Source organism: Pelobates fuscus, chromosome 3 (genome assembly GCF_036172605.1).
Source record: "Pelobates fuscus isolate aPelFus1 chromosome 3, aPelFus1.pri, whole genome shotgun sequence".
Lineage (NCBI taxonomy): Eukaryota > Metazoa > Chordata > Amphibia > Anura > Pelobatidae > Pelobates > Pelobates fuscus.
In genome coordinates, this window is record NC_086319.1 from 243,302,175 (window position 1) to 243,327,636 (window position 25,462).

General features: G+C 45.2%; 1 protein-coding gene across 1 annotated transcript in view; it reads left to right on the plus strand.

The window, feature by feature from the left end:
• The window catches only part of ANKRD16 (ankyrin repeat domain 16), a 56,762-nt gene that overhangs the window by 27,039 nt on the left and 4,261 nt on the right, over positions 1–25,462 (plus strand). The window contains exons 3-5 of the mRNA XM_063448288.1: positions 3,609–3,651; positions 5,634–5,742; positions 14,919–15,080. Of these exons, the coding sequence (XP_063304358.1) occupies positions 3,609–3,651; positions 5,634–5,742; positions 14,919–15,080 (314 nt within the window). The remainder of the gene's footprint in view (positions 1–3,608; positions 3,652–5,633; positions 5,743–14,918; positions 15,081–25,462) is intronic.

The following is a 25,462-nucleotide window of genomic DNA, read 5'->3' on the forward strand; positions in this document are numbered from 1 at the left end:
TATCAAGACAGACTGAACTCGAGAAATGATCTGTGAGTACTCTCCCGGACATCCCCAAGCCGATCCGTTGGGATCAGACTGTGTATGCCGGCTTGGTTCTGGGGGAGCATTGTGGCAAAACTAGCCACTTCTGGACTGTAGTTATTAAAGGTTGTCCGTAGGCTGAATATGTACTGTGTATTGTAACCTGTGTATGTACCGTATTGTGGCCGTTCGCATGCTGGCCGCCGTATGCGGCCAGCGCACCAAGCATTCGTACGACGAAACACGGCTATCCTGGCCGTTCGCCGTACGAATACGGACTCCCCAGGTCGACCACACATTCCCAAGTCGTGTGGTACCAATTCACCGATCGCAACATTGTTGCAATCGGTAATTAAGGGTTCTCCGAGGTGGCCGTCGATCCACTACCGACCATGCAGCGGTCGGCCATCTTGGATCCTTTGTCCCTGCAGCGGTGTTCGGTCGTCGAGAGCCTGGAACTGAAAACGGCTACTCGATGATTTGAACGCCGCTGGACTTCCAGCGCGTTCGGGAGTCCCGCGTTCGGTCCATTGTATGTCCCGTACTTATTCGGTACTTTTAAACTCACTTTAATGTTTTATTGTATTATGTGCGGCGTTCGGTCAATTCAGCTGGGATCGGAGCGGTATTCTCACAAAGTGTGCGCTCCGACCCCAGCTATCTACCGAACGTTCAATTATCGCAAAGTACCGAATATTGTGTAATTTCTGTATTTTAATGTCAATTGTCGGTTTCGCTGCACGAGGAGATAATCCACTTAGTCGTCCATTTTAGTGGGAGTATCTCTCTCGTGCAGCAAGGCCTGTTGGGAAAGTCACAGTGCATGGTGGGAGAAATCCCCTGGAATTACTGTCTGGAAACCCCTTGCATGGGGAACTGTATAAATATACTGCCTGTGAATAAACCGAGTTAGTTGACTCCCAAACTGTGTTTCGTCCGGTTATTGGGAGGATTGGGAATATTGCCTTGCTTTCTACTCTGACTGTGGATTTCCTAGATGTACCAACGGATATCGTGTGCTGACACATTGCATTCCGTTACAAGAACACTATGGTGTCAGGAATACTATAGAACACTATAGTTCTAATAGTGCTGTTTAGGTCCCAGTTCCCCTTGTCTCTCATTGCAAATGTGTTCTACTCACCTTATTTTGGGGGGGGGAGGGGGGGGGAGAGAGGGGGAGTTGTTGTGTATAGCTCTGCCTCCTTGGCTGAGATCATCAAACTTGATGATCCTAGCCTATCCAATGCTTTCCCATAGGAAAGTATTGGGAGGCTATTGCGCATGCACAGCAAAACACAGCACTGCACCAATCGGCATCTCCTCGTAGAGATGCATTGAATCAATACATCTCTAAGAGGAATTTTAAGCACCTCCATGCAGAGCATGGAGAAGCTGAATGTCAGTGCTGCGCATTGTGCAGCACTGACTCAGAAAGCACCTCTAGTGGCTGTCTCTAGAGGTTCCTAGGCAGCAACTGTGGCCTCTCCAGGATTTATGTTTATGAATGCACATGTGGGGCAAGGGAAAAAAGTAGGGGGGCAGTTCTAAAACGTATATATGAGTGTGTGTGTACCTATATATATGTGTGTGTGTGTATGTATGTGTGTATGAATATACACACACACACACACACACACACACACATACATACACAGGGCTCGACAAATCTCAGGTGCCAGGTCGCCATGGCAACTAGAAATTTCACCGTGGCACCATAGAATTTGTCAGCCCTTTGCCAAGTCGCGCAGGAAACATTGAAGCCGGCTGCCGCGGGTAGCTTTGAATCTGGCCGCCCTGAAAAAGCATGGAAGCGGCGCGCAAGAGAGCAGTAACCTTTCTTCAGTTCGTCTCTGCTCTCTTGTGCTCTGTAAAGTGTGTATGTGTATTGGGGTTGCAGTGTGTGCTTATCAAGAAGCTGTAGTGTGTATGCATTTGTGTGTTTATATATATATATATATAAAGAGTCAACCAATACACCCCCAACGTTTCGGCAGAATGCCTTTATCAAGGGGCTCCCTTGATAAAGGCATTCTGCCGAAACGTTGGGGGTGTATTGGTTGACTCTTGTCCTTCTTCTCACTAGGTCTGGTATGTTGTCTTTATTTTTGTGTTATTTATCATTATTTTGGGGGTTATTGAATTTGGCATCTCATATAGCTGTCTTGTATACTTATATATAACTTTTTATGCATTATGCAGTTTGCCTGTATGCAAACTTAAGTACTTATAGATATTGCATTGTATTCTTTATTGGACATTTATTGTCTTTTTTTATGCATTGATACTGTTTATGAGAGCCTATTATTTTGACCCATGTAATAAACACCTTTTTCTATATACTTTCTTTTGTGGTTGTGCTCCTTGTTTAAGCAATTAATGTAACTCTTTTGGCCTGTTTGGAATACGGCCTTATACGAGTGAGCACCCAAGTTTAGTTGTTATTTTCTGTTCTTTATTAACAAATTAAGTGTGCCTACCTGTTCTAATTGTGACTAGTATAGGTGTTTCTAAACAGCAATGTAAACACTGCCTTTTCTATGGAAAGTCCGTGCTTACATTAAAAAACCTGCATGGACAGGCTGTAGACAGCAGAACAACTACATTAAGCTGCAGTTTTTTGTGTGACTATAGTGTCTCTTTAACCCCTTAAGGACCAAACTTCTGGAATAAAAGGGAATCAGGACATGTCACACATGTCATGTGTCCTTAAGGGGTTAAAGGGACACTATAGTCACCTGAACAACTTTAGCTTAATGAAGCAGTTTTGGTGTATAGAACATGCCCCTGCAGCCTCACTGCTCAATCCTCTGCCATTTAGGCGTTAAATCACTTAGTTTATGAACCCTAGTCACACCTCCCTGCATGTGACTTACACAGCCTTCCTAAACACTACCTGTAAAGATTTATCTAATGTTTATCCTTCCTTTATTGCAAGTTCTGTTCAGTTTAGATGGAAACGCAGAATTTTCCTCATAGAAATTCATTGATTCAATGCATCTCTATGAGGAGGTGCTGATTGGCCGAAACGGCATTTGGCCCCACCCCGTGCCGGTTTTAGCCAATCCAATGCTTTCCCTATGGGTAAGATTTGGATTGGCTAGAAATCGGCCATTTTAATGATGTCACAAATGGGGCGGAGCCAGTGCCGGCGGACCCGTCGGCACTGGAAATAAAGTGAGTTTCAAACTTTTATAAGGGGTTAAGGGGGGCAAGCCACCTAGATGGTGGGTTAAACACTATCTGGTCAGGAATACATGTTTGTGTTCCTGACCCTATAGTGATCCTTTAAGATATTTGATGAAAGTTGTGGAGAGATCTATATGGTGACTGATATGTGTAAAGAATGATTGTTTTAATATTTTCTGGGGTTTTTTTAGGTTTTTTTTATTTACATTAAAGGACAGAGCTTATAACTATGCCAGGGAACCAAGACTAATAAGATAATGGTTAAATACAGTATTTTAAATTCTACATTCTATTTTATTTTCAAGACGTCACAAACACATATTTTATTAAATATAGGGGTAAATGAGTGTTATAAATGTTGTAACCATTACTTCATGTTCTTTTCTATTAAATAGCAAAGCATGGCTGCTTCGAGGTGGTGGAAGTAATACTTGAAAGGTAAGATTATTATACTGATCACATTGACTCTAGGTCTTGGCAAGCGCAATCACATGGAAACATTGGAAAATCTGATTTAAAACACTTTATTAAACCAAAGGATTTATTAATTTGTAAAAAAAAAAACAAAAACAAACCAGTAAGCAGCATATATATAGGCTGCATATGTCCATCAAATAACATGCTTTATGTGGTACACTGCGATCCTTGTTTTCGGAATTTTGCACTGAATCACGTGAACTTTCAGACATCATCTTGCGTGATTCTTGAAAATAAATCAGATCCTTCCTGCTCTCTCTCGCCATACATGTGGTGTAATGCATAAAGAGTTTTCTGTACCATTATGTATTTTTTTTTATGTTGCACGTTTACCTGGATACCCAATACTGTGAAGACAAACACTGCAGTTTTGGGCTAATCTAACCTCTAGTGGCTGTCTCTCACCCAGTAACTACATGGTGCTTCCTGTATTTTAGTAGAGTAAAACTCTGCAATGCAACAGTAAACATCCTCATGCTTGCATGAGGAGGCCTAACATCATTTATGTTCAATTCAGGCCCTATGCTCAAGTAAAAATGCCCATGAGGAGTGACATTTATTTTAGATATATTGGTTGCAACATTATGAAACAAATGCTCAGTGTAAAGGTAGCACAAATGAGGAGAAAAATAAGTCATTTAGGGTGCAGAACCTCCCAGTACTGTCTAGCACTGCCACTGACTTTAACCTTAATATTAAACTTGATATTTTGTATGTAGACAATATTTGACATTAACTGTAAAATTGTCAAGACTGTGAATTCAACATTTGTGTATGTGCATCAAATTAAATGTTCTCATTTCTGCTTGTTTTCTGACTGTAAAGAAAATCACTTAACTTTATAAATAGATACCCTTTTAAACTAATCGGTTGTTAATTCTCAAATTACCATTAAAGGGACACTATAGTCACAACACAACTTTATCTTAATTAAGCAGTTTTGGTGTATAGATCATGCCCCTGCAGTCTCACTGCTCATTTCTCTGCCATTTAGGCGTTAAATCACTTAGTTTATGAACCCTAGTCACACCTCCCTGCATGTGACTTACACAGCCTTCCTAAACACTTCCTGTAAAAAGTCATCTAATGTTTATCCTTCCTTTATTGCAAGTTCTGTTAAGTTTAGATTTTCTTATCCCCTGCTATGTTAATAGATTGCTAGACCCTGCAAGAGCCTCCTGTATGTGATTAAAGTTCAATTTACAGAAAAAGAGATACAATTGTTTAAAGTAAATTACATGTCATTGAAAGTGAAACCATTTTTTTTTCATGTGGGCTGTGACAAGGGTTGCATAAACAGAGTGATTTAACTCCTATATGGCAGTGAATTTAGCAGTGAAACCTGAGAAGCATGATCTATACACTAAAACTGCTTCATTAAGATAAAGTTGTTTAGGTGACTATAGTGTTCCTTTAACCCCTTAAGGACACATGACATGTGTGACATGTCATAATGTCATAATTCAATTTTATTCCAGAAGTTTGGTCCTTAAGGGGTTAAGGAGGCCTGACCATCTTCCATTCGACCATTCACAAATAATTCTTCATATTTTATGCAAAGCATAACACAGAAATTAAAAAATATATATTTCTCATAATACTGCTAGGGAATCGTTTTTTTTAAATATGTTAAAAAAAGTAGCTTTCTTCAGAACTTTTAATACTAAAAGAATATACCTTTTGATTGAGTGTGCACTGTGATGATTGTGGTGCCAGAAATGCATGTGCTTTGGATACATCTCATTCTCATTGTTCCCTTTATTACATTACATCTGTTATTCACTTAAATCAGCACTTGCAAACCTTAGGTCAAAATAGCGCATGTTGAAAAATTCTCCATTTTATGATCATTTTAAAATACAGCGTATTTTAAAATACAGTCCCTCATTATTTTGCCACAATTTCCATATGAGCGAATAAAACCTGGCGTGTTTCATTTTCAGGTGTGATTATGATCCAGAATGTAAGGACAGTTGTGGAATAACTCCATTCATGGACGCTGTGCAGAATGGTCACCTCCTCATCGCTCAGCTGCTCATAAATAAGAAAAAGGTATCTCTTATATTGGATGCTAGCAGGACCTTTCTTGTAACCGTCAGTGATCAGAAGGCGCAGAGAGTCTTATAAACTGGGATGAACAGGCACAGAGCAACCTTGGATGCCCTATGGGACAAGCGTGCATCAATAATACTATTTAATTCTTAAAAGCTATGGGTGTAGATTTTATAAAGCAGTATGAATGGTAGACAGGTTTATTTTTTAAAACTAAACACACATAGTGATTACCCCAAAATACCAACACCCCGGTTCACTGTGAAAAAAACGTGAATTATACAGAAATATAAAGAACAAACAGATTTATATGGAGAATTTTTATGGAGATTTTTGTTAGTGCAAAATTACAAAGATTGCTTACACCTAAACTTCTTCCTGGCTGGTATGGTTTTCAGGCTCCACATAAACATCACAAGTGTGAAGATACAAATCTTCCAGTTCTTTAATCACTTGACACATATAAAATAACTAACATAGTGTAAAACCATAAAGACCAATATAAATAAAATCAGATATTGCACTCACAAAAATAGGGACACTATTATTGGCCATAAGGGCACATATATAGGTCTAAAGAGAACTCCAATAAGCAGCAAACATGTCTTCTTCTCCCTTGCACTGGAGAAGAACTCAATACACCCTCTAGTCCTGAATAAAGATTCCTTCAGATGTGGAAAAATCTTCTCTTTGAAAGTGTCTAATGCTTGATAAAATTAGAAAGGTCCAAAGGTGCTCTTTCGTCCACGTAGACTTTAGAGATTTTATAAAGAGGTGTGAAATTTAATCCATGAAACCAACTTGTTACCTCAAAATAGAAAACAGCCAATTTCCAAGGGAATAAAGTTCAACATTGTGTCACTGCTTAGCGCAGATTTCTTTTTCTTATCCTTCCAATTTAGACAAGGTGTCAGGTATAACTTTTTGTTAGCGCTTATAAAAATACAAAAAATGACACCATATTGATAATGCAGAAAAAAAAAATGCTGAGAAGTATAAAAAGAAAAGGTAATTCTTTAAAGGGAGAATATAGGCAGCCAGACTACTTCACCTCAGGACATTCAGAGTTTGGAAAAACCCCATTCAAGCATTGATTCAATGCTTTCCTATGGAGAAGACCTAATGCAAGCGCAACATGCGCTTTAGGTTTCAGGATTTCATTGATAGCAAAGGAGGGACATTGGTGCTAGAATCAGGAACGTGTTTAAAGGGGTTTTCTACCCTTTACATTGTCAGGGGGCTGTGGAGGCTGAGGGACACTGTAGTGTTTGAAATACAGCTTTGTATTCCTAACACTTTGGCGTTCCTTTAACGTTTCCAATGCTTCTCCATTTGCCCAACTATTTCCTGTAGCAGGCAGCCCTGTTCGTCACATGGGCGTGGTTCCACCAATCAGAAGACTCTTTTTTGTCTTTGTAATAAGCAGTTTGTCCCCCAGTAGTGAATTAAAGGCAATACTTCTTTTCTCCTCTATCTTTGTATGTCTTGGAAATTTTTTTTTTTTTTATATATATATCTCTCTATACTCACAAAAGTGAGTACACCCCTCACGTTTTAGTCAATATTTTATTATAACTTTTCATGTGACAACACTGAAGAAATGACACTCTTCTACAATGTAAAGTAGTAAGTGTACAGCCTGTATAACAGTGTAAATTTGCTGCCCCCTCAAAATAACTCAACACACAGCCATTAATAGATGGTATAAGTAATAATAAAAAATAGAAAAATATTTATAAATATAAGATTATAAAAATATGAAAGAAAGTGTCTCTTTGTAGATAGTCTATTAGTGAAATCTTAAGTAAAATTATCTTTATATGTCCATCTACAATTCAGCTTTATGTGGTAACAGCTATTAAAGGACCACTATAGGCCACCAGACCACTTCAGCTCAATGAAGTGGTCTGGGTGCCTGGTCCCTCTAATTTTAACCCTGCAGCTGAAAACATAGCAGTTTCAGAAAAACTGCTATGTTTCACTGAGGGTTAATCCAGCCTCTAGTGGCTGTCTCACTGACAGCCGCTAGAGGCAATTCCGCGATTCTCACTGTGAAAATCACAGTGAGAAGACACTGGACGTCCATAGGAAAGCATTGAGTAATGCTTTCATATGGGCGGTTTGAATGCGCGAGCGGGGGGATGGAGAGTTCCCCAGCACAGAGGGAGCCCAGTGCTGGAGAAAAGTAAGTGGCTGAAGGGGTTTTAACCTCTTCAGCTTAGCGGGAGGGGGGCCCCGAGGGTGGGGGGGACCTAATGACCCTACAGTGCCAGGAAAACGAGTTTGTTTTCCTGGCACTATAGTGCTCCTTTAAGCACACTTTTTCACCAATATGCAAAATATAAGTTTTTCAAAAGTATGTAAACTGATAACTGTAAAGATCGTAATCGAGTACAGTTAAAAATACATTACTTTATAAGGGTAAGTAATATGAAAAAATAAAATAAAATCTAGTGCATATAGTCTTTCAAGTTACGATATACAGGAAAAGTACATAGTAACAGACTGTATCTAGTACGAAGTTGTAGACTGTATCTAGTACGAATAGATACAGAAAATTCCTGGGACTCAGACCTGATACTGGTTTCTCGGCATCCCGAGTAAGTTTCAAGCTGTTAGATGGTTTGCAGGATGCTGTGAAGCTTGATGTGCTGCTGTACAGAAAGGTCCTGGATCGGAGTGATGTGAGACAGCTTCCAGACGCGTTTTTCCGCTACTGCGGCTTTTTCAATGGGTGTTTTGCTGTCACGTAATTGGTTCATTAATAATATAAATAAAAAAGTGTACTTAATAGCTGTTACCACATAAGACTGGATTGGAGATGGACATATAAAGATAATTTTACTTAAGATTTCACTAATAGAGACTATCTACAAAGAGAGACTTTCTTTCATATTTTTATAATCTTATATTTATAAATATTTTTCTATTTTTAATTATTACTTATGCCAACAATTTTCGTTACCCATGAGACAGTCATTATATGACAGTGAGAGAGTATCTCTTATCTCTACTATTTAATTTGATAGGTTAATAGGTTCCCTATCTTTCTCTACCCTCGTTTTACTACTTTAGCTAGTAAGATGCCTCACCATTTTTTCTATTTTTGCTCCACTTTTTTTCGTATTTTTACACAGCCATTAATGTCTAAACCGTTGGCAACAAAAGTGAGTACACCCCTAAGTGGAAATGTCAAATTGGGCCCAATTTGCCATTGTCCCTCCCCAGTGTCATGTGACTGGTTAGTGTTACAAGGTTTCAGGTGTGAATGGGGAGCAGGTGTGTTAAATTTGGTGTTATCTCTCTCACACTCTCTCATACTGGTCGCTGGAAGTTCAACATGGCACCTCATGGCAAAGAACTCTCTGAGGATCTGAAAAAAAAGAATTATTGCTCTACATAAAGATGGCCTAAGCTATAAGAAGATTGCCAAGACCCTGAAACTGAGCTGCAGCACGGTGGGCAAGACCATACAGCGGTTTCACAGGACAGGTTCCACTCAAAACAGGCCTCGCCATGGTCGACCAAAGAAGTTGAGTGCACGTGCTCTCCAGCGGTTATCTTTGTGAAATAGACGTATGAGTGCTGCCAGCACTGCTGCAGAGGTTGAAGGGGTGGAGGGTCAGCCTGTCAGTGCTCAGACCATACGCAGCACACTACATCAAATTGGTCTGCATGGCTTTCGTCCCAGAAGGAAGCCTCTTCTAAAGATGATGCACAAGAAAGCCCGCAAACAGTTTGCTGAAACCAACTTACTGGATTACTGGAACCATGTCCTGTGGTCCGATGAGACCATGGTGGCAACCAGGTGAAGAGTACAAAGACAAGTGTGTCTTGCCTACAGTCAAGCATGGTGTGGGAGTGTCATGGTCTGGGCCTGCATGAGTGCTGTCGGCACTGGGGAGCTACAGTCCCTTGAGGGAACCATGAATGCCAACATGCACTGTTACATACTGAAGCAGAGCATGATCCCCTCCCTTCGGAGACTGGGCCGCAGGGCAGTATTCCAACATGATAACGACCCCAAACACACCTCCAGGACGACCACTGCCTTGCTAGAAAATCTGAAGGTAAAGGTGATGTGCTTGCCAAGCATGTCTCCAGACCTAAACCCTATTGAGCATCTGTGTGGCATCCTCAAATGTAAGGTGGGGGAGCGCAAAGTCTTTAACATCCACCAGCTCCGTGATGTCGTCATGGAGGAGTGGAAGAGGACTCCAGTGGCAACCTGTGATGCTCTGGCGAACTTTATGCCCATGAGGGTTAAGGCAGTGCTGGAAAATAATGGTGGCCACACAAAATATTGACACTTTGGGCCCAATTTGGACATTTTCACTTAGGGGTGTACTCAGTTTTGTTGCCAACGGTTTAGACATTAATAGCTGTGTGTTTATAAAGATCATTTTACTTAAGATTTCACTAATAGACTATCTACAAAGAGACGCTTTCTTTCATATTTTTATAATCTTATATTTATAAATATTTTTCTATTTTTTTTATTATTACTTATACCATCTATTAATGGCTGTGTTTTGAGTTATTTTGAGGGGGCAGCAAATTTACACTGTTATACAGGCTGCTGTACACCCACTACTTTACATTGTAGCACAGTGTAATTTCTTCAGTGTTGTCACATAAAAAAATATAATTCAATATTTACAATAATGTGAAGGGTGTACTCACTTTTGTGAAATACTGTGTATACTAATTTTCTCACTGGTATTGTGCAGTGGCTATCTTGTGTTGATGTTATAATATATGATGATGTGTATAATAGTGGCCCTTTGCATCTCTCAACTTAGTTTTCCATGTTTTGTTTGTATGGCTCCTGAAAATAACATTTTTTTTTAGACACTTCATCACCTTGGTTATCATTTTTTTTTATCTTACCTTGAGCCCCATTCACTTTGGGCTAAAAAAAAAAACTTTTACATGATTTTATCTGATTCTGATTTCATTATTTTTTTATTTATTTTTTATTGTTGTGATCTTGTACATTTGAAAGCATGCATAGTTTAGAATGTCCCTGCATTTGTATGACTTCACTACAATCTATATTTGAAGACCGAAATGAATGTCCTAAAATGATTAGTATGTTAGCCTCTTTGGAATGCATTTGACAACCCTACAGTAATGGTAGTTAAACAGACTGCAGTGCTTCAATTTAAAGGGACATATAATGCCAGGAATACAAATGTGTATTCCTGACACTATAGATCAAAATAGCTGTTTAGACTCAGTGCATCTCTATGGGTAAATTTCAGTGCCTCCATACTGAATGTCAGTGCTACCCAGGAAGCACATCTAGTGGTGGCCGTCTGAGTGACTGCCACTAGAGGTGTCTCTAGGCACTAATGTAAATGTAATTCAGAGAAAAGGCATTGTTTACACTAAAATACCTGCAGGATCATACTATACACAGCAGAACAACTACATTAAACTGTAGTTGTTCTGGTGACTATAGTGTCCATTTAAAGTATACCAGTCATGGTATACACAACTATAATAATGATAGTACAAAAAATAATATATACATTGTGCGAGGAGGAATTCTAGCAAATGTAGCTTGTCTTAAAAAAAACAATTGAGGCATTTGTCCCCTCTTCAACTTGTTACTCAATCTTCGTCTTAGACCTATAACTCCAGCAGCGTACAGGTCTTTTGAGTGACAGGGAGTGCAGAAGAACCCTCATCCAGGCAGTTGTACTGCTCTTCATCACAGTGATATTACTTCAGTAAGCATTTCATGCATGCAGGGGGAGTATAGAACATTCTGACGCTCATGTGCTGGCAGTAAAGCAACACTATCTGCATTCCCAAGTGTTCCCAAGTAGGACAAATCATGTTACGGGGGTAGGAAGGGCAGGACCAGAGGGTGGGTGTTAGAATAGCGTAACACTAACTAAGAAGCAAATAAATATATAGTTCATACCTATGATTAATGATATATTATTCCTTAAAGGATAACTTCTAACCTTACAAGTGTCCATATTTACGAGGAATAGTCCCTATTTTGAGCCACAATCCCTCTGTCCCTCTTTTCTATCCTCTATCCTAATGTCCCTCTTTTCTAGGAACTCCATATTGTTGGTGTGTCTGAGTGTAAAACAGGGCAACAATAATACTTATAGTAATGTGTCCTTAAACTACAATAAATGTGTTTAGAGTCCGATCTGTGTAAGATATATTTTTCTAGTTATAAATTACATTTTATTTGCAAAATGTCTTATTACTAAGTCACCTAAAATGTCTGAGAACAGACCGCTCCTGGCCACATTCCTAAAATGAAAGTGTCCATCTTTGTCTATTTGAAATGTCGGGACGTTTGTAACTGTCATCCAACCTTTCACTTTACCTTTACCTATTTTTTTGCTTTTTTTTTGGTCAATCTCTCTTTTGAGCCTGAGGCATATAGTAATCAATACAGAAACAAGAAAGAAGACGTTATATCAGTAATAGACATGGCAAGAATACAGTTGTTATGCACAATAACATTCACTCATGAGAAATCGGGCTCTGTTTTGTTGTAGTTTTTTTTTTAAATAAGCATGCTAAGTAAAAATATGCTTGACAAGTAACAATGAACAAGCAAGTTCAAACTGACTAGGCAAAGGCATATAAAAGCATGGTGTAGGCCCTTACATCTGTGCTAGTAATGTGCTAAGCGTGAGGGGTATTATATAGAGAAGGAGAAAAGCAATGAGAAGTCGAGCAAGGCAGACCTGTCTACAAATCTGGTGATGCATTCAGTCGTACATGTTAGAAATGTAAAATATACTGGTATAGCTAAATATCACACATTTAAGGCGAGCATAATAAGTGCAGTATTTGCATTGTGTATTAAAGGACATGCCGAGGAACGCAGATAATGCTATAGCATGACATAAATGTACTGCCTAGAATGAAAATAAACTCAAAGAAACCACGAGTAGTAAATAATATAAGTACAATGCTAAAATCTTAGCCTGAACACCCTATAAGCTTACTGCACTGCCTAAACACAGATTCAGAAGGGCAAAAGAAAAATATAAAAACATGATGACAGTGGTCATCACTAGCACGTGGAAGGCCTGAATTGCCTGGTACAGGCAGGATGATGTCCAGAGAGTTGGGCAAATTTCGATTGGGAGCAAAAGGGTTGCCCAACAAGACAAAAAACTAAATCCGATGCCAAGATTGGGGAATCAAGGAAATGTTGCAGGGAGGTCGCAGATAACAGTGGTAAGTTAGGAGCAAACTGGGCCATCCCCCCAGGCCTGAACAAAGGTGGGCATTGCTGAGCCACTCACTCTGGTGCTCTTAGAGTCGGGGTCCTTCCCTATCGGGGAAAAAGCAGAAGGCCCTGATGGTTCTTCACTGCCTGTGGCAATCCGTTTTCCATTTGCATGCATGATACATTAGGGTCGCGCCACCTTGGCCCTCGGCCCAGACAGGCAGGAGTGTAGAGTAACTGGCTTCTTTGCCGAGGCTGTGCCTGAGGGTGTTCCACTCACCTCCTAGCCGCCGCTTCTCAAGCCACACACCAGGCGTCGGGACTGAGCTGTTGTTTTGCATTTTCATTACCGCCCTGGAAGCAGTTGAAAATCTCTTCCAACCGCCTCCAAGTTTGCTGCATAAGCCATGCTGGACTTTCCCAGCTGTATTGGCCTTTGTTCATTGGCTGAGAGAGCCAAAGCCATCTTTGGAATAAAGCTTCAGGTGCAGGCTGGTGGGGACCAGGATAACCCCCACTGGTCCAAGGGGTTGGGGGGTTAGAGGTCCATGGAGTGCGTCTACAAGAGTTCAATAATAGTGGGGGAACAACCCTCTCTCTCGTCCGACGGTGTGGTAGACCTCACTGGAACTGCTTGGGAAGATGGACACCCTGTTTAATTCCAAAGACAGGTGGTCCTCAAATTGGGAGTCAGGATCAAGTGAGTAGCTCTCAAAAAGAGCGACTGATCTCCATGATGGTTAGGCACGCTCCGCACCTTATCTTTTTTTTTTTATTCACTTTTAGATTTGGCTGAGCAGACAATGTTCGGTTATCTGACCAACTACTGCACAGCATATCTTCCTCTTCAAAGCTTAATTTAAAAAAAAGTTTAATTTAACTATCTCAAGGACTGCTGGACTGCTGGACTGCTGTCACCTTTTTAATTTTGAACCAGGCATTAATGGAGTGCAGGTTACTGGAAAAATGTAATCTTAGTCGTACTTTATCATATTGCATTCTGCTGATAAACTTAAAGGGGTACTCTAAGCGCCAAAAAAAACTTGAGTTTAAAGGGACTAATCGGGCACCAATACTACTTTTCATGCTCAAATCTTTATAGTGTTTGCGTGAAATAAATAAATGTTTTGCAGAATGCTGCACCATAAGCCTGCCTCTAGCCTCATACCTTCAATCCCGAAAAAGAGCCATTGTCCGCACTGTATGTTCTGAACAACAAAACAACCTGCATTAAAAAGATAGGACACCCAGGGGGCAAATAACAGTATCTTATCGCTACCTGTTCATAGTTTCAGTGTCTGCCTGCAGCCAGGCTGTGAATTTAAAGCTGCTCACTCAGTGCTGTTGGGGCTGAGACTATGTGCGTACATTTGATAACGAAGTCTTTCTGGCATGAGGTGTGTGGCTACAGAGGGGGGCTTATGGTGCAGAATTCTGCAAAACATATATTTTTTTTTTTGGTGTGCAAGAACTACAAAGAATGGAGTATGCAAAAAATACTGCATATTAATGAGGCCAAAATCTATCAAATGCATTAAAACTGTATTGGTGCTCGGAGTGTCCCTATAATGATGCAGTTTTGGTGTATAAATCATGCTCCTGACTTCTCATTGTTCAATACTCTGCCATTTAGGAGTTAAATCATTTTTGTTTCTGTCTATGCAGCAATAATCACACCTCCCCTGGTTGTGATTCACACAGCTTCCTTAAAAAAATGGTTTTGTTTTTAATCAGATTTTACAGCACAGTGCATTTACTTTAGAAATTCTTACCTCGAAACTAAAGACACTATGCAAAAAGGCAAGCTAAAAAAATAGAGAATTTAGGATCTATACACCAAACCACTTATTAAGATATATGTTACTAAACACTGCTTTATATTGTAGCTCAACCACTACAATGTGCTAAATAAACTCAATAAAAATGTATCTTTTACATCAATCCTTTTTTGCCCCGATCTTAGGTTTGTCATACAGCTGTGGATGCCATGGGCGCCCAAGCCTTGCACCTGGCAGCAGTCACAGGCCAGAACCAGTCTATTCGATACCTAGTATCAGAACTTGGAGTTGATGTGAATGAAAAAGCTACTTCAGCCCAGCTGAGTGCACTTCATTATGCAGCAAAGGTCTGTTATTTTCTGTAGATGATTTAGAATGTTAAACATTATGTGTGGATTCCATGCCATCTGGTATTTTGGTTGTAACTACTTTGATGTACATTCTTATAGCAGCTTTAAAAAGTATTGTTGGACCCACCAAGTTTGGGGTACTGTGACGTAGGTGGGCTTGGGGCCTGACAGCCAAGATGGCCTGATGTCCTCTGTGATGGCTCTGGCACATTAGAGCTCCACATAAGCCTATCTTGCCCAAACCTGTTCTGAATGCAGCTTTCCACGACTTGTATCCATACTAGCTCCAAACAGGAACAAGCAGATACCTGAGTTGACCCATAAAACTGAGCCTTCATGACGCCTGACTATGAGGCCTAGCTTGGTTTGCGGCCTAGTGCTTGGGTGTCACGGGTTTAGGGTGAATGGGCTCAGTATCAGGGCTCGAGTCCTGCAGGAACGCGTGGGAACGGCGTTCCTGCACTTTTTTTAGTGCAGGAACGCCGTTCCCGTTTATGGTCCTGCAGGTCCTCGCATTTGCCGCCCCCAAATGTCCCCCCTGTCATGGGGGGCCCAAGAGGTGGCCTAATGGCCACCTGATGGACCTCCCCGGCCGGCTCTTGTCTCTCTCTGTCAGACGCGGCGAGGGAGCTGTGTCCTCTCTGCTCCCTCTCGCCGCGCCGTTTGCTGATGCAGGGAGCCGGAATATGACGTCATTTCCGGCTCCCGGCATCAGCAGACAGCCCGCGCGGCGAGAGGGAGCAGAGAGGACACAGCTCCCTCGCTGCGTCTGAGAGAGAGAGACAAGAGCCGGCCGCACTGAAGCCCCACTGGACCCCAGGGACAGGTCCACGCCAGCTCTCCAGGTAGGGAGGCTGGGTGGACATTTTAAAATTTAAAAAAAAAAAAATACAAATAATTTTTGTGTGTGTCTGTGAGTGTATGTGTGTGTGTCTGTGAGTGTATGTGTGTGTGTCTGTGAGTGTATGTGTGTGTGTCTGTGAGTGTATGTGTGTGTGTCTGTGAGTGTGTGTTTGTGTCTGTGAGTGTGTGTTTGTGTCTGTGAGTGTGTGTGTGTGTGTGTCTGGGAGTGTGTATGTGTGTCTGGGAGTGTGTGTATGTGTGTGTGTCTGTGAGTGTATGTGTGTGTGTCTGGGAGTGTGTATGTGTGTGTGTCTGGGAGTGTGTGTGTCTGTGAGTGTGTATGTGTCTGGGAGTGTGTATGTGTCTGTGAGTGTGTGTGTGTGTATGTGTCTGGGAGTGTATGAGAGTGTGTGTGTGTGTGAGTGTGTGTCTGGGAGTGTGTGTTTGTGTATGTCTGGGAGTGTGTATGTATCTGTGTGTGTATGTGTCTGTGAGTGTATGTGTGTATGTTTGTGTGTGTGTGTGTCTGTGAGTGTGTGTGTGTGTGTGTCTGGGAGTGTGTGTGTGTGTATGTCTGGGAGTGTGTATGTGTCTGGGAGTTTGTGTGTCTGGGAGTGTGTGTGTGTGTATGTGTCTGGGAGTGTGTGTGTGTGTGTATGTGTCTGGGAGTGTGTGTGTGTGTGTATGTGTCTGGGAGTGTGTGTGTATGTGTCTGGGAGTGTGTGTGTGTATGTGTCTGGGAGTGTGTATGTGTCTGGGAGTGTGTGTGTGTATGTGTCTGTGAGTGTATGTGTCTGTGAGTGTGTGTGTCTGGGAGTGTGTGTGTCTGGGAGTGTGTGTGTGTGTGTGTGTGTGTGTGTGTCTGGGAGTGTGTATGTGTCTGGGAGTGTGTGAGTGTCTGGGAGTGTGTGTGTGTATGTGTCTGTGAGTGTGTATGTGTCTGTGAGTGTGTGTGTCTGTGAGTGTGTGTGTCTGTGAGTGTGTGTGTATGTGTCTGTGAGTGTGTGTGTATGTGTCTGTGAGTGTGTGTGTATGTGTCTGGGAGTGTGTGTGTGTATGTGTCTGGGAGTGTGTGTGTGTATGTGTCTGGGAGTGTGTGTGTGTCTGGGAGTGTGTGTGTATGTGTCTGGGAGTGTGTGCGTGTGTGTCTGTGAGTGCGTGTGTGTGTCTGAGTGTATGTGTGTGTGTGTACCTGTGTGTCTGTGAGTCTGTGTGTGTGTCTGAGTGTATGTGTGTGTGTGTACCTGTGTGTCTGTGAGTCTGTGTGTGTGTCTGTGAGTGTGTGTGTACGTGTTTATATATGCATGCAAGTTTTGTTTTTTTCTGGTGGTGGGGTGAGGGTGGAACTCGAGTGAGTTCCCACACTTTATTCCCCAGGACTTGACCCCTGCTCAGTATGCAGAGATTTAGACAGACACAGTCTTTAAATTTAAGATACTTAATATAAAGCAAATACGTATAATGAAAAAGTCCCAATGCAAAATAGAAGCGGAAAATAGGGCAACATCTTCATTCGAAATAAAAGTCCTTAAGGTAAAAAAAAGTATTTTACCAGAGTTTCAGCACTGGGCAAATGATGAAAGGCTTTAATGAAGTTGCAGCAGGATTGCAGGAATTTTAACCAAGACTGGAACAGGGTAGCAGGCGTTAACCCATGGCAGGAACAGGATTGCTTTCGTTAACCCATGGCAGGAACAGGGTTGCGGGCGTTAACCCATGGCAGGAACAGGGTTGCTGGTGTAAACCCATGGCAGGAACAGGGTTGCTGGCGTAAATCCATGGCAGGGACAGGGTTGCAGGCATTAACCAAGGGACAGAAGAGGGTTGCTGGCGTTAACCCATGGCAGGAACAGGGTTGCTGGTGTAAACCCATGGCAGGAACAGGGTTGCTGGCGTTAACCCATGGCAGGAACAGGGTTGCTGGTGTAAACCCATGGCAGGAACAGGGTTGCTGGCGTTAACCCATGGCAGGAACAGGGTTGCTGGCGTAAACCCATGGCAGGAACAGGGTTGTTGGCGTCAACCCATGGCAGGAACAGGGTTGCTGATGTAAACCCATGGCAGGAACAGGGTTGCTGGTGTAAACCCATGGCAGGAACAGGGTTGCTGGCGTAAACCCATGGCAGCAACAGGGTTGCTGGCGTAAACCCATGGCAGGAACAGGGTTGCTGGCGTAAACCCATGGCAGGAACAGGGTTGCTGGTGTAAACCCATGGCAGGAACAGGGTTGCTGGCATAAACCCATGGCAGGAACAGGGTTGCTGGCGTAAACCCATGGCAGGAACAGGGTTGCTGGTGTAAACCCATGGCAGGAACAGGGTTGCTGGCGTAAATCCATGGCAGGGACAGGGTTGCAGGCATTAACCAAGGGACAGAAGAGGGTTGCTGGCGTTAACCCATGGCAGGAACAGGGTTGCTGGTGTAAACCCATGGCAGTAACAGGGTTGCTGGTGTAAACCCATGGCAGGAACAGGGTTGCTGGCGTTAACCCATGGCAGGAACAGGGTTGCTGGCGTAAACCCATGGCAGGAACAGGGTTGTTGGCGTAAACCCGTGGCAGGAACAGGGTTGCTGGTGTAAACCCATGGCAGGAACAGGGTTGCTGGTGTAAACCCATGGCAGGAACAGGGTTGCTGGCGTTAACCCATGGCAGGAACAGGGTTGCTGGTGTAAACCCATGGCAGGAACAGGGTTGCTGGCGTAAATCCATGGCAGGGACAGGGTTGCAGGCATTAACCAGGGGACAGAAGAGGGTTGCTGGCGTTAACCCATGGCAGGAACAGGGTTGCTGGTGTAAACCCATGGCAGGAACAGGGTTGCTGGCGTTAACCCATGGCAGGAACAGGGTTGCTGGTGTAAACCCATGGCAGGAACAGGGTTGCTGGCGTTAACCCATGGCAGGAACAGGGTTGCTGGCGTAAACCCATGGCAGGAACAGGGTTGCTGGTGTAAACCCATGGCAGGAACAGGGTTGCTGGTGTAAACCCATGGCAGGAACAGGGTTGCTGGCGTAAACCCATGGCAGGAACAGGGTTGCTGGCGTAAACCCATGGCAGGAACAGGGTTGCTGGTGTAAACCCATGGCAGGAACAGGGTTGCTGGCATAAACCCATGGCAGGAACAGGGTTGCTGGTGTAAACCCATGGCAGGAACAGGGTTGCTGGCGTAAATCCATGGCAGGGACAGGGTTGCAGGCATTAACCAAGGGACAGAAGAGGGTTGCTGGCGTTAACCCATGGCAGGAACAGGGTTGCTGGTGTAAACCCATGGCAGGAACAGGGTTGCTGGCGTTAACCCATGGCAGGAACAGGGTTGCTGGCGTAAACCCGTGGCAGGAACAGGGTTGCTGGTGTAAACCCATGGCAGGAACAGGGTTGTTGGCGTTAACCCATGGCAGGAAGAGGGTTGTTGGCGTAAACCCGTGGCAGGAACAGGGTTGCTGGTGTAAACCCATGGCAGGAACAGGGTTGCTGGTGTAAACCCATGGCAGGAACAGGGTTGCTGGCGTAAACCCATGGCAGGAACAGGGTTGCTGGCGTAAACCCATGGCAGGAACAGGGTTGCTGGTGTAAACCCATGGCAGGAACAGGGTTGCTGGCATAAACCCATGGCAGGAACAGGGTTGCTGGCGTAAACCCATGGCAGGAACAGGGTTGCTGGTGTAAACCCATGGCAGGAACAGGGTTGCTGGCGTTAACCCATGGCAGGAACAGGGTTGCTGGTGTAAACCCATGGCAGGAACAGGGTTGCTGGCGTTAACCCATGGCAGGAACAGGGTTGCTGGTGTAAACCCATGGCAGGAACAGGATTGCTTTTGTTAACCCATGGCAGGAACAGGGTTGCGGGCGTTAACCCATGGCAGGAACAGGGTTGCTGGTGTAAACCCATGGCAGGAACAGGGTTGCTGGCGTAAATCCATGGCAGGGACAGGGTTGCAGGCATTAACCAAGGGACAGAAGAGGGTTGCTGGCGTTAACCCATGGCAGGAACAGGGTTGCTGGCGTTAACCCATGGCAGGAACAGGGTTGCTGGTGTAAACCCATGGCAGGAACAGGGTTGCTGGCGTTAACCCATGGCAGGAACAGGGTTGCTGGTGTAAACCCATGGCAGGAACAGGGTTGCTGGTGTAAACCCATGGCAGGAACAGGGTTGCTGGCGTTAACCCATGGCAGGAACAGGGTTGCTGGTGTAAACCCATGGCAGGAACAGGGTTGCTGGCGTTAACCCATGGCAGGAACAGGGTTGCTGGCGTAAACCCATGGCAGGAACAGGGTTGCTGGCGTAAACCCGTGGCAGGAACAGGGTTGCTGGTGTAAACCCATGGCAGGAACAGGGTTGCTGGTGTAAACCCATGGCAGGGACAGGGTTGCTGGCGTAAATCCATGGCAGGAACAGGGTTGCTGGTGTAAACCCATGGCAGGAACAGGGTTGCTGGCATAAACCCATGGCAGGAACAGGGTTGCTGGCGTAAACCCATGGCAGGAACAGGGTTGCTGGTGTAAACCCATGGCAGGAACAGGGTTGCTGGCGTAAATCCATGGCAGGGACAGGGTTGCAGGCATTAACCAAGGGACAGAAGAGGGTTGCTGGCGTTAACCCATGGCAGGAACAGGGTTGCTGGTGTAAACCCATGGCAGGAACAGGGTTGCTGGTGTAAACCCATGGCAGGAACAGGGTTGCTGGCGTAAACCCATGGCAGGAACAGGGTTGCTGGCGTAAACCCATGGCAGGAACAGGGTTGTTGGTGTAAACCCATGGCAGGAACAGGGTTGCTGGTGTAAACCCATGGCAGGAACAGGGTTGCTGGCGTTAACCCATGGCAGGAACAGGGTTGCTGGTGTAAACCCATGGCAGGAACAGGGTTGCTGGCGTAAATCCATGGCAGGGACAGGGTTGCAGGCATTAACCAAGGGACAGAAGAGGGTTGCTGGCGTTAACCCATGGCAGGAACAGGGTTGCTGGTGTAAACCCATGGCAGGAACAGGGTTGCTGGCGTTAACCCATGGCAGGAACAGGGTTGCTGGTGTAAACCCATGGCAGGAACAGGGTTGCTGGCGTTAACCCATGGCAGGAACAGGGTTGCTGGCGTAAACCCATGGCAGGAACAGGGTTGCTGGTGTAAACCCATGGCAGGAACAGGGTTGCTGGTGTAAACCCATGGCAGGAACAGGGTTGCTGGCGTAAACCCATGGCAGGAACAGGGTTGCTGGCGTAAACCCATGGCAGGAACAGGGTTGCTGGTGTAAACCCATGGCAGGAACAGGGTTGCTGGCATAAACCCATGGCAGGAACAGGGTTGCTGGCGTAAACCCATGGCAGGAACAGAGTTGCTGGTGTAAACCCATGGCAGGAACAGGGTTGCTGGCGTAAATCCATGGCAGGGACAGGGTTGCAGGCATTAACCAAGGGACAGAAGAGGGTTGCTGGCGTTAACCCATGGCAGGAACAGGGTTGCTGGTGTAAACCCATGGCAGGAACAGGGTTGCTGGCGTTAACCCATGGCAGGAACAGGGTTGCTGGTGTAAACCCATGGCAGGAACAGGGTTGCTGGCGTTAACCCATGGCAGGAACAGGGTTGCTGGCGTAAACCCATGGCAGGAACAGGGTTGTTGGCGTAAACCCGTGGCAGGAACAGGGTTGCTGGTGTAAACCCATGGCAGGAACAGGGTTGCTGGTGTAAACCCATGGCAGGAACAGGGTTGCTGGCGTAAACCCATGGCAGGAACAGGGTTGCTGGCGTAAACCCATGGCAGGAACAGGGTTGCTGGTGTAAACCCATGGCAGGAACAGGGTTGCTGGCATAAACCCATGGCAGGAACAGGGTTGCTGGTGTAAACCCATGGCAGGAACAGGGTTGCTGGCGTAAATCCATGGCAGGGACAGGGTTGCAGGCATTAACCAAGGGACAGAAGAGGGTTGCTGGCGTTAACCCATGGCAGGAACAGGGTTGCTGGTGTAAACCCATGGCAGGAACAGGGTTGCTGGCGTTAACCCATGGCAGGAACAGGGTTGCTGGTGTAAACCCATGGCAGGAACAGGATTGCTTTTGTTAACCCATGGCAGGAACAGGGTTGCGGGCGTTAACCCATGGCAGGAACAGGGTTGCTGGTGTAAACCCATGGCAGGAACAGGGTTGCTGGCGTAAATCCATGGCAGGGACAGGGTTGCAGGCATTAACCAAGGGACAGAAGAGGGTTGCTGGCGTTAACCCATGGCAGGAACAGGGTTGCTGGCGTTAACCCATGGCAGGAACAGGGTTGCTGGTGTAAACCCATGGCAGGAACAGGGTTGCTGGCGTTAACCCATGGCAGGAACAGGGTTGCTGGTGTAAACCCATGGCAGGAACAGGGTTGCTGGCGTTAACCCATGGCAGGAACAGGGTTGCTGGCGTAAACCCATGGCAGGAACAGGGTTGTTGGCGTAAACCCGTGGCAGGAACAGGGTTGCTGGTGTAAACCCATGGCAGGAACAGGGTTGCTGGTGTAAACCCATGGCAGGAACAGGGTTGCTGGCGTAAACCCATGGCAGGAACAGGGTTGCTGGCGTAAACCCATGGCAGGAACAGGGTTGCTGGTGTAAACCCATGGCAGGAACAGGGTTGCTGGCATAAACCCATGGCAGGAACAGGGTTGCTGGCGTAAACCCATGGCAGGAACAGGGTTGCTGGTGTAAACCCATGGCAGGAACAGGGTTGCTGGCGTAAATCCATGGCAGGGACAGGGTTGCAGGCATTAACCAAGGGACAGAAGAGGGTTGCTGGCGTTAACCCATGGCAGGAACAGGGTTGCTGGTGTAAACCCATGGCAGGAACAGGGTTGCTGGCGTTAACCCATGGCAGGAACAGGGTTGCTGGTGTAAACCCATGGCAGGAACAGGATTGCTTTTGTTAACCCATGGCAGGAACAGGGTTGCGGGCGTTAACCCATGGCAGGAACAGGGTTGCTGGTGTAAACCCATGGCAGGAACAGGGTTGCTGGCGTAAATCCATGGCAGGGACAGGGTTGCAGGCATTAACCAAGGGACAGAAGAGGGTTGCTGGCGTTAACCCATGGCAGGAACAGGGTTGCTGGTGTAAACCCATGGCAGGAACAGGGTTGCTGGCGTTAACCCATGGCAGGAACAGGGTTGCTGGTGTAAACCCATGGCAGGAACAGGGTTGCTGGTGTAAACCCATGGCAGGAACAGGGTTGCTGGCGTAAACCCATGGCAGGAACAGGGTTGCTGGCGCAAACCCATGGCAGGAACAGGGTTGCTGGCGTAAACCCATGGCAGGAACAGGGTTGCTGGTGTAAACCCATGGCAGGAACAGGGTTGCTGGCATAAACCCATGGCAGGAACAGGGTTGCTGGCGTAAACCCATGGCAGGAACAGGGTTGCTGGCGTAAACCCATGGCAGGAACAGGGTTGCTGGTGTAAACCCATGGCAGGAACAGGGTTGCTGGCGTAAATCCATGGCAGAGACAGGGTTGCAGGCATTAACCAAGGGACAGAAGAGGGTTGCTGGCGTTAACCCATGGCAGGAACAGGGTTGCTGGTGTAAACCCATGGCAGGAACAGGGTTGCTGGCGTTAACCCATGGCAGGAACAGGGTTGCTGGTGTAAACCCATGGCAGGAACAGGGTTGCTGGCGTTAACCCATGGCAGGAACAGGGTTGCTGGCGTAAACCCATGGCAGGAACAGGGTTGTTGGCGTAAACCCGTGGCAGGAACAGGGTTGCTGGTGTAAACCCATGGCAGGAACAGGGTTGCTGGCGTAAATCCATGGCAGGGACAGGGTTGCAGGCATTAACCAAGGGACAGAAGAGGGTTGCTGGCGTAAACCCATGGCAGGAACAGGGTTGCTGGTGTAAACCCATGGCAGGAACAGGGTTGCTGGCGTTAACCCATGGCAGGAACAGAGTTGCTGGCGTTAACCCAAGCAAGAATAGGGTTGCTTCAGGAAATCCAGGAAGGTCAGGGTATGGCCAGAGTCCAGGCAAGCAGGGGTTAATTTAGGAAATCCAGGAAGCAAGGAGTATGGCCACAGTCCAGGCAAGCAGGGGTTAATTTAGGAAATCCAGGCAGGTGAGGGTAATCAGATAACTTCAGACAGAATCTGGCTCTGTACTCTAAGGAGAAAACAAAAGAACTGAGCACAGAACCTAGGGGGTTCTGTGTTTAAATAGGGGAGAGGTAATAGGAGCATTCCCGCAAGGAGGGGTCTCAGGGCCTATATATTTGAAAGGCTCCTCTGGGTGAGTATGTGTATACACCTTCCTATGTGGGCGGGATGCGAACCTCCATGCTGCTTCCATGCTTGCTGAGCTGGATTCCCCAGAGCTTTGTCAGCCTAAGGGAACACACAGCACATATCACCCAACATGCCCTCAGGAGGAGAGGTAGGCATAAGGGCAGACAGGGCATGCCTGCCTTCCCCTGCATGTCGCAACCCACATGGAGTGGCTGCAGGGTCCGGCAGGCGGAGACAGAGTGCGGTGCACCTTGCACTCATGGCATGTCTCTGAAGTGCTGTGGTATAAGCTGGCGGCCAGGAGGAGGGCTTGGTGCATCCTCCACTCCCAGGACGAAATCCACGTGGCGTCTGGTGAGCCATGACACTGGGGGAGGCAGCCAATCTCCCAACATGGGGCAGGCTTCCAACAACATTCCTATTGCAGCCTCGCAACCCTCCTTTTTGAACTGATAGGGGATATCCCGGTTTCCACTGGGGAAACTCACCTCTTCACTAACGTGTAATCCCTCGCAGAACAAGTGACGACATAGCATGCCAAAATGGCTACCGCTTTACAGCCTTCCCAACACCAAGAGAGCACATCTATCCTGACCTGGTCTCCGATCTTGGAAGATCCCTCGGGCCAGAGACCCTGCCAAGAGGAGAATAAGGGTCCATGGACACACAGCGACGGAACCCTGTGAGGTCTGGGCTTTGGGGTGTGAAGAATCCTGGCACAGGAGCCTTACTTCAACTCACATGCCTGAGGCCCAGCTACTTTTCCACAGAGGGGCGAGCAAGATAATCATACCTGTAATAGTGCTGGACTGCATAGTGTGGCCTGTATGTGGTGTGGGATGAATCTTTAGTGAATCTACTATAACACAGTTCTTTCTGTTCATAGTGCAGGGATTCCTATATTTCTACTCCCAAATCTATTTAGTGATGAGTATCCGTGGCATTACATCCCCAACTTTAATATTAGCATTTTATACTAAGATCTTCTCAGTTTTCCATAACTCCTACCTATGCTTTATGCTTTACCTTACTATGTCTTTATATCGTGAATGTCTGGAAAGCCTTTCTTACTGTCAACTAGCATCATATCCACTCACTGTCTAGTCATGCATAGCAAGCCTGTTTCTTTTATATATATATATATATATATATATATATATATATATAATTATAATTTTTTTAAACAAAAAGCGCAGTCTATGATATGACCTGTTTCATTTGTATGCCTATGCTGCCTGATTGTAGAACTTAAACCTATTTTTTTTTTTTAGTGAGCGCAGTTCCCTAATCTTTATTTCATATTGAA